Genomic DNA, 9,575 nt, shown 5'->3' with positions numbered 1-9,575 from the left:
AATCCCTAAGACTAACAATAGCATCTACTTAGTGTAAGGTCGAATCCATATTTTCGATCTTGATTTTGTGCGGCGTACGTCATGAGTCATGAAATGTGTGTTACATCGAAGTTTTGATGACGAAATAAGGATGGAACACATAGCCTGATTAGAGCTGACGCAATTGATTAGTAGGCTAGTCTTTGACTATGGTAAAATTTCGAAGTTCCGAGACATCTGTATTCTGGAAAGGAGAAAGTTGTCTCTTACAACTCGACCAAAACTTCTTTCATGTAGGGAAATATCCGATTGAAGTCCGTGAAAAACTTCATGTTTTTCGCACTAACTTTTAACCGACGTTCTCACTGTGGAGGAGAATATTTTGAGACCGAAATCCTTTGAAAAATAGTAAGTAGAGGTGGAAGGACATTTTTTCATAGGAGCGACAAATACAGCTATAGCTCGCAATGTCGAAACTCTACCAAATGCAAATACGAAAAAGGATTTTCGAGGGTGATGGAAAGAGATTAATGTTCAGTTCCTGTTGGAGGGCTTTTTAAACATTGCTTGACGAAGAGGCAAAGATTAGGTCAGATGACATTTTTTTGAATGTAACCGTTCCGCGACTGTTTAGTGTAGAAATATTGAAAAGTATAAATTTCACTTTAAAAATGCATTTATTTCTAACATAATTTGACTATTCCATAAATTTGATCCGTGTAACATAGCGCCAAGTCTTACAGACCTACTGTACAATCTTCCAATTTAATTTTTTTTGAAGGTTGCGTTCCTTCTTCTTCGGTTTCATTGCCATCGCTCGAATCCGACGACAACAAATCCAACATTTTCTCATCGGGAAACAACAGATTCGGCGGCTCTTGTTCGAGTTTAATTTTCTTGAGACGACGATCTTCCATTTTTTTCTCGATTTCCAACCGTTTCATTGTGGCTCGCATTTCCTCTTCGGACTTGACAAGACCATCATCAGATGCAGTCGACTGGACAGACGGTACAACCTTCTTCTTTCCGTACAATAACTCAAGCTCTTTAAGATATAATGCCGTTTCACGTTCAATTTCTTCGTCTGTGGATGGAAAAGAGAAAATTGCGAAAGGTGAAAATGATTTTCGAACTTTAAAACCCAGAGCAATTGAACGAAATAAAAATAGTGATGGGATCATATTCTGACCTTAATGGACACTGGACGCGTTACTGGGCCTACTTCCCGTACTAGTGGTATCACTTTCATTTTTAATGACAACAATGTTTTCAAAGAAAAATCCTCCAGACATTTTGAACGGAAATTGCTAACTTTTTTAATAAAAAAATTGAAAATTGAAAAGCGACCAAGAAAACACTTGTATAACTGTGACTGATGAAACTGTGTATCACTTGATTATCAAAACTGAATTGATCGATATTAGCATTGTGCCGTCGCTTTTATATTAAAAAACACAACAATCGAGCTGTGACTAATTTCGGTTGAATAAACAACAAAATATAAAAAGAATTTTCTTCTTACTAATACACGATTCGATGAAACAATTCGTAATACGAATTTCGTATAGTAAATAACCGGCAGATTTTTTCAATGTAAATTTGGGATGGGATAATCGCTTGATTAAAATGCTAGATTTCTTTAACGTGTTGCGTTGATGTTATGTTATGATAACAGATAAACAAAAAATATATTTTCACAATAAATTGTGCGTCACAGAGCACGGGATATAGTCAAATGTTCGAAAAATTTCCTACATTCACAATTGACCTATTATTAGAGGTTCGTTATCCGTGATCACTAGTTCTGCAGTGTCTGGTATTTTGATAACGAACAAAATTAGCAAAACAAACAAACAACCGACAAAGAGCCTGTAGCGTAAATGGCTTGTTGAAGAAAATGGCATTAGCATCTCACAGAATCATTGCGTAATGTGATAGTACGTTAAGATAATACAAGAGTCATTATGATGGCAATGTGTCACTTTATCTGATAAGCTTAGTAGAAATTAGAAGGAATGTTGTTACTCAGCTAAGGAATGTGGTTACTCCATAATCTAAATCATCACTGATGATGATTCATTAATATTTCAACAGATCTACGCAGAGAGGAAATTGACTGATGATAAAGATATCGTCAGAGAAAGAGTGTCGTAGAAGAAAACGTGGGTTTCATTGATGAATTGAGTATGGCTGGCTTAAATCAACAATAGAACTACTTTCTTACAGATCTGGCTTCTCTTTATTAAAGACCCAATTCAGTGAAGTTTTAATCTTTATTTTTGACTGACGTCGTCCACAACCATTTCGAATAATTTATCTGGGGATTCGACGGGTGTGACACGACAGCTCTCATTTATTTAATCACACTCCTAGAAGCTATAGCTAAAGAGACTCATGCAAAATGGCTCAAGACTTGCCTAATCTAATACACACATTAGAGGTCAAGGTGCAGCGTTCGGCTTGGAACATCCAAATCTAAATTTGAATCGAGTGATCGGCCACAAGCGACACCACTCGTTTATTAGATCTTACGAGCCAGACAACCTTTATAAGCTTTTTTGGCCAACAGTTGGATTATAGGTCACCCAAATTTTGAAACTGAACTACTTGACTCTCAGTAGTCCGATTTGGGAAATTCCAAAATTTGACCGTATTGTCGACTCACAATCCAATTGTTTTGGTGGTCAAATTCCTAACAGTTTTTGAGTAATAAATTGAAAACACGCAACTGAGCAATATGTACAGTCAGAGGCAGATACTGTTAATTTGCTTCAGCTGTTGTTTAGCTGATCCACACACACAATCAAACCTGTATATACGGTTGAAGCTGCTGCACGCACGCGCGTGGTAGTGGTTTGACCATATAAAGACGCAGTTTTTATTAGAGATGTTGTTAGTTGCGCTGAAAAACAGCTGTAGCAAATTCACGTTGAAATTTCACTGTCTCTAACTGTATTCACAATACATCTTCAACACGAATTCGGTTGGATCTATGAGCTTTTTATCAGGCGTAAGCTATGTATAGCTTTTGTTAAACCCCTAGTTGTACACAACCAAAGACAATTGACAGTTGAAAAATAAACACCGATCCAATTTAGCTGGTGCCATCGTAACATAGCTGCATCAAATTCATGTAGAAAAGTTAGATTAGGGGTGTCGTACAGAAGTGACTATTTTTATTTGACTCCCCCACCTAAATGTGTATAAAAGGGTGAAAATTGACTCAAATTGCTAACAACTTTGATACCTTCTTGAACACTTCTCCCCCTCATAGTGAGATGTAATTTCGAGTGTGGCTTTGACGGTTGCTAGGGCCGTTAGAAGTCAAAAAAAGGAATGTAACTTTGCGGTCGAAATTACTTGCAAAGAGTGTCTCCATATCATAGAGATACCTGGACCATATCAAACTAACATAGTGAATCAATTCTGTCGACAATAACATTTTCCTGTAATTGACTGCACAATGTCCATTCATACATGTAGTAATTCTGTACATGAAGTCTAATTCATGAAGACTGTCACTTCATTTTAACAATTAGTTCAGCCATTACGAGACAGATTTTGGTCTATTAAGTAAGTCATTGAAGCTAAAAAATTATTTCGTTTCTTTTCAATGTCGTCGCGCCTAAATTTGTTTGGAATCGATGTACCATCGATACTTGAAACGGCAATTTCATTGATGAAATTCGATACAATTCAATGTCAATGAAAAATTGTAATTTCTTGATACTAATGTTCATTGAGTGAATTATGAATATTTTGGGCACTTTATTACAAGGAAACGAAACGAATATATCGTTCAAGGTGCATTAAAACCTTGAACGATATGTTCGGCTCGTTTTACTCTATCATAAGATGCTCGACAACTACTCTTAATTCTGATCAATCGTAGCGCAGCGCACTGTTATCATAGATTGATGATTCATGTTGATTTTTCATTGGTTGGTTATTTTGTATCTGCAGAGAGTTGGCTGTTGTGAAAGACATAAGAGAAATAACTGTAACCGATTCGAAGCAGGGCTGATTGTTTGGAACTTTAATTCTGAAATTCCGAAAAATTCTGAAAAAAATCCGTTAAACTTTTTGAGAATTTTGTCGGAAGTTTTCGGAACTTTTTCGGAATTTGCAATGCTAACAAAGTTTCAATGGGCAATTGCAAGAAATAAACTGCGCTCGTCAAGGATCTCAGAAACTTTCCCAGGCAAAACTACAGATGTCGGAGCAGATGTCAAATTTCGCTTTGAAGAAAGATACGAAACGAGAATGAGAATCAACAAAATAGGGCACAACAAAACTAAAACATTTAATTTGGCGATGAAGATTCGAAAATTTGCGACTATACAACGGGCGGTGAGAACCAAGGTGAGAACTGGAAGAGCATTAACAATAAAGGTGGCCTCACAGTCCTCCGTTTTCATACCGTTCTGCTTCCATGTACGTGACAGTTGTAATTTTAAACAATGTGCTCTATAGTGCTCAAGTCCGGTTAATGCCATCCACGTTAAAAAATCTCATTCAAATGAATGGATGAACGAAACATTTAACGAAGCTTAAGTGAGGCTATGTCTAAAACTTCCGTGTCTTAAAGATGATCTATAGTATGAAATGCCAACTGGCATGTACACGGAGGCAAATAGAAATGAAAACCGATGACTGTGAATTCAGACTAAGAAAATGCAAAGGTTAGGACCATCATTCGTTAAATTTTTCGTTTCGCTAAGTTGAGTGTACCGATAATCGAATGTTACAGTTCTTTATGCTAAAAACGGACGAAGCATTGAGAATCTGTTTCGATCAAATTTTTCATTGTTTCAATGTCGTTATGCGTCAAATGTGACATTAGAACAATGACAAATTTGATCGCAACAGATTCTCAAAGCTTCGTCTGTATATGTTTGTTCCAAATACCTGTAAAACCGAACTTTGACAACAGAGATGAACATAACCTAAACGTCAACAAATTTCTTTGTAAATTTTTTCGTTAAAACTTTCGTCAACCTGAAAGTTGAGGTTAAACTGTCTGTTCTACATTTTTCTCCATTCGACCAAAAACGAGCCATCATTTCTTAATGGTGTTAGAAACCTATTCAGAATAATGTATCTGGGTCTCGATTTTCATTAATTTGACCCAGGGCGCCAATTCTCGTAAATTTAAGACTTCCGAACTTGGCAGTTGTCACCTTAATGCTAACAGTGGTCCATACAATTCGTAACTTTTAAGAGGCACCGGTACTTAGCTAAAATTGTAGCCTACATTTGTGTGCCTCATATTTCATTTTTAATGATATCTTTTCATCAGAATCCTTTTTCAAAAATGTACGACCGCAATTTCGACCACGAATGTGTTAGCTTTAAATCAAAATAAGTTTTGCTTGTAGCCATTTGACCAGCTCTGAGAAAAGTGAGCAGTTTAACGAAATTTTCATAAAGTGCTCATTGTTCTCAGAGCTGGTCAAACTGCTACAACCAAATGTATTTTCTGTTGAAAGCTACCACATTCGTGGTCGGGATTGCGGTCGTACATTTTTGAAAAAGGATTCTGGTGGTAAAATATAATCAAAAGTAAACTAAAATCCAGTATTTAAAAAACGCCCAAATGTATGCTTTTCAGCAAAGGGCCGCTGCCTCTTAAGGTGACAACTGTCAAGTTACGAATCATTAAATTCACGAGACGCCCTGTGCGACGATTCTCGTATTTTCATAATATTTGTAACTTGACAGTTGCACGTATAAAATCCCATAACTGTCAAATTACGAATTCTTAAAGTTGAGAATCTACGCTCTGAGAACCAAGGCTATAAACTTTGGGGAGGTCACGCCGATACAGATACGCAGGTGAAACACAACAGTTGAAGATAGAATGGCGGATTTCATACAAAATTGCACCTCATGTGACGATTCTCGTCGCTGTGACGATTCTCGTCGCTGTGACGATGTGGTGAATCATGCCCTAACGTTAGTAAGCGGGCGTGACGCAAGTCCACTACCAAAAATGTTTTACAAACATTTTTACAAATGTGTTTTGTGTGTGTGTGTGTGTCGGAAGATTTTTTATTCAGCTAGTAATTATGAATTATGATTGGTAAATGTTGGAAAAAGTGTTTTGATGGATTTGGGTTATTTTCGTCATGAGTGATGTGTTCCAAGGTTGGTTCCTAAATTTTGGAATGAGAGATATTCCTCTGGTACTTCCTAACTTCCATCAGTTTTTTCGATGGATTTGGGTTATTTTCGACATGAGTGAGGTGTTCCAAGGTTGGTTCCTAAATTTTGGGATGACAGATGATTTCTCTGCCTCCTCCAAACTTCCATCTGATTTTTAGATGGATTTGGGTTATTTTAGATAGAAGTGAGGTGTTCCGAGGTTGGCTCGTAAATTTTGAGATGACAGATGATTTCTCTGGCTCTTCCTAACTTCCATCAGTTTTTTCGATGGATGTGGGTGGGTTGTTTTCGATACAAGTGAGGTGTTCCGAGGTTGGTTCCTAAATTTTGGGATGAGAGATGATTCCTCTGGCACTTCCCAACTTCCAACGGATTATTCGATGGATTTGATCTGTTGTCGCTTACAAAACTAGTGACCCTTACCCATCAACTTCGAAAAGAACTGATATCCGCCAAAAAACCCTAAAGGGTGAAAGTGTGACGCAAGTCCCTGCTTCTACTTACAAAATAACTGACATCACTGAGGTTGACGCTTTCTGAGGCGAAAAATTTATCAACAAAAAATTGACACAAAAAATTTAAGAAAGAAAATTTTAGAAAAAATCGCGTCACATGTGGCAGATGCTTCAGGACATATTTTTCCCTGTTTTAACTATTTCCTAACATTAGTTTCCTCAACCACTTGTGACGCAATTTTTTCTTAATTTTTTTGTGTCAAGTTTTTGTTGATAAATGTTTCGCCGCAGAAAGCGTCACCGTCAGCGATATCAGTTATTTTGTAAGTAGAAGCAGGGACTTGCGTCACATTTTCACCCTTTAGGGTTTTTTGGCGGTTTTTTTTATATGTAAAATCTTCAAAAGTGGCGTGACTTCTTCAAAGTTTACAGCCTTGCTGAGAAGCCAAGACAGACCAATGAATAATATTATGTCAGGAGGACAGTAATGTTCGACTAACATCGAATTATGAAACTAAATTCTTCGGTTGCATTAGATACAATTCAGAATATTTTGTCTTAACAAATTTCCGTTTGTTGCTTCATTTTCCTTAAAACTTATATCAACGGACACACAATCCGAGTGAAGTTTCAAATTTGATTCGCTTGACTCAGACGTGTATGCCAAAACCACATCATAATCTCTAGATTCTTTGGTAAACTAATGTAACGTCAAAATATACTTTGCCACTCACCATCATCGATGACATCGAACAATTCCCTGGCCACATTCGAGTAGACGGTATAGATCACAGGATATTCGACCAGTGTTTTCCCATTGAAGTTTTCTCTCAATGTTTTGCTGACATCCAGTTCGTAGAATCGATTCTTGCACTTTTTCACACCTTCCGCCTTCAGCAGAAACGTCAGACCACCGATGCCCTGAGATTGATAGTAGACCAAAGCTTTGTTGTCCGCCTCCAGCGTAGAGCGTAAATGTTTCTCAGCCAAATCGATCAGCTTCTCATTTTCGGAACATTTCTCTTCGACAATTCGATAATTTTCGGCATTCGGGTAGATCCATTCGATGCGCCAGTGAATGATGTTTTCGCCACGATCATAGCTAGATGTATTGGCTGCATTGCGGGTGAAATTCGGTAGCAAAAATTTTAGTTTTGTTCCGCGTTCCTTGGCTGCTTCGCGGATTTTAAATTGGGCGGCCGGCAATCGTTTGTTGTACGATGTGAAGGTTTTGATTTTGTCTCGCTTTCGATCAGCTACGTAACGAGTACATTCTTCCAGGAAACAATAGTCGCTCATGAAGTCCTTGTCGGTCATTTGCTTCAACGGAATGAACTTTGTTTTATCGCGAATTCCCGTACACTTTAGCTCCCGTTTGTGTATGTTCAGACAGTTTAAGCAACATGTCTTCACCTCACACTTTGGACAGCAATATTTGGCCACTGCATAATTGCAGACCTCGCACAAACCAAGCCTAAATGAATTTTATTCGGTCAAATTACACGCTCAATCAAGTCATAACCTCAATGTCAATGGCAAACCTTGATTTCGTTGCCGAATATGTTTCCGTGTCTGTATCGCTTGAATCCATGATTTTATAGCGATAGACTAATTGACTAGTAAATTGATTATCAACACCGGATTTACTTGCAAATAACTACAATCGGATAAGCTTTTAACAAATACGTTGTGCAGTATCAACACTTTCGGAATGAAAGAGTAAAAAGCGTGTTGATATTGACCAACAAAACATTAGGATGTGTGTGTATGTGCAGCAATTTGTTTGTACTACTTTCAGTGTTGCCGGCGTTTCACTTTCTATAACTTTTACAGTGTAATTCAGGAAGAATTTGAATTATTCTTATGGGAATGGGAATAGTACATTACGTTTGGAGATTGTTATTTTGCCGAGAGGAAGGTTTGTAGCCCGAGCCGAAGGCAACGCAATATAAGGGAGATAAAGATGATGTAACTTCACTGTGTCAAATTGTAATGGCATTAGAGTTAACAGATGTCGAATGAAAAATTGTATTTTCAATTTAAACAACTGGTCCAATCCGAAGAAAATTCCCTGAATCATTCGATATCAAATGAATTAATTATTGAAACATGACAGAGTAAAATGTACCAGACACAAGCGGTAAAATAATGCTTGATTTTCATTTACAAAAAAGCGCTCAGACTAAACAGAGAGAAAACGTAGTGCTTTTATCGTAAGTGGAAATCTAGACTAATGGACCTCTACACTGTAAGAACATGAATTAATTTTAGTCGCAAAATCCTAGTTCCTAGTCAAATCAAGCGCTACCGCCTGGCTTATTTTACTCTGCTATAATTAAAAAGTAAAATTTCAAAGACGCCAAGCAAATCAACGGATATATTTCCACCGTTAGCCCGCTGCAAATTCAAAATGAAACATTGCATTTGGTCAACTCGCTTGAAATGCGTTGAAATTTATATTATATTATTATATATATTATTATGCATCGATTCATCGAAAATTTGAATCCTGAAGCGCACTTATGGTAATTCACGCCATTTGATAAAAGTATATTTGAGAGATGCAAATCTCTTACTTTAGGGGTATTTCTTTCATTTGATTTATACTCGATGTACGAGCGTATATCCAGCATATCGAGTGTATTTGCAGGTCTCCGGTTAAGTAATTAGTTTTTCAATCGGACCAATATCGAATTAAAATTGAATTATTTTTTAGGCGATTTGTCAAAGATAGCGATTGAAACGCAATATATTCAAATATACTGGATATAAGCTCGTTTAACGAGTATAAATAAAATGAAGCAAATGCCCATTTTATTTGTTTTGAACATGTTTTATCTAGAGACAAGATAAGGTAGTAATTTTTCCCATCATTGCAGCATTCGTTATTTATAACAGATGCAGCCGTCCCAATCACTTAAAGGTAAATTTCGTTGATTTTTTCTTGACAACGCATTATACTCGCAGACTAACTGT

General features: G+C 37.0%; 1 protein-coding gene across 1 annotated transcript; it reads right to left on the bottom strand.

Annotated features, from left to right (window-relative positions):
* Nucleotides 1-637: 637 nt before the first annotated feature.
* Nucleotides 638-8,363, bottom strand: LOC119072326 (box C/D snoRNA protein 1). Its single transcript, XM_037177551.1, has 3 exons — nucleotides 8,141-8,363; nucleotides 7,334-8,073; nucleotides 638-1,063 (listed from the first exon to the last, which is right to left on the bottom strand). The coding sequence occupies exons 1-3, from the start codon at nucleotides 8,188-8,190 to the stop codon at nucleotides 717-719; spliced, it is 1,137 nt and encodes a 378-aa protein (XP_037033446.1). The 5' UTR covers nucleotides 8,191-8,363; the 3' UTR covers nucleotides 638-716.
* Between the last annotated feature and the right edge of the window lie 1,212 nt (nucleotides 8,364-9,575).

The sequence above is a fragment of the Bradysia coprophila genome, chromosome II, assembly GCF_014529535.1.
Source record: "Bradysia coprophila strain Holo2 chromosome II, BU_Bcop_v1, whole genome shotgun sequence".
Classification (NCBI taxonomy): domain Eukaryota; kingdom Metazoa; phylum Arthropoda; class Insecta; order Diptera; family Sciaridae; genus Bradysia; species Bradysia coprophila.
Note: the sequence above shows the minus strand (reverse complement) of the source record. Positions and strands in the feature narration are given on the sequence as shown.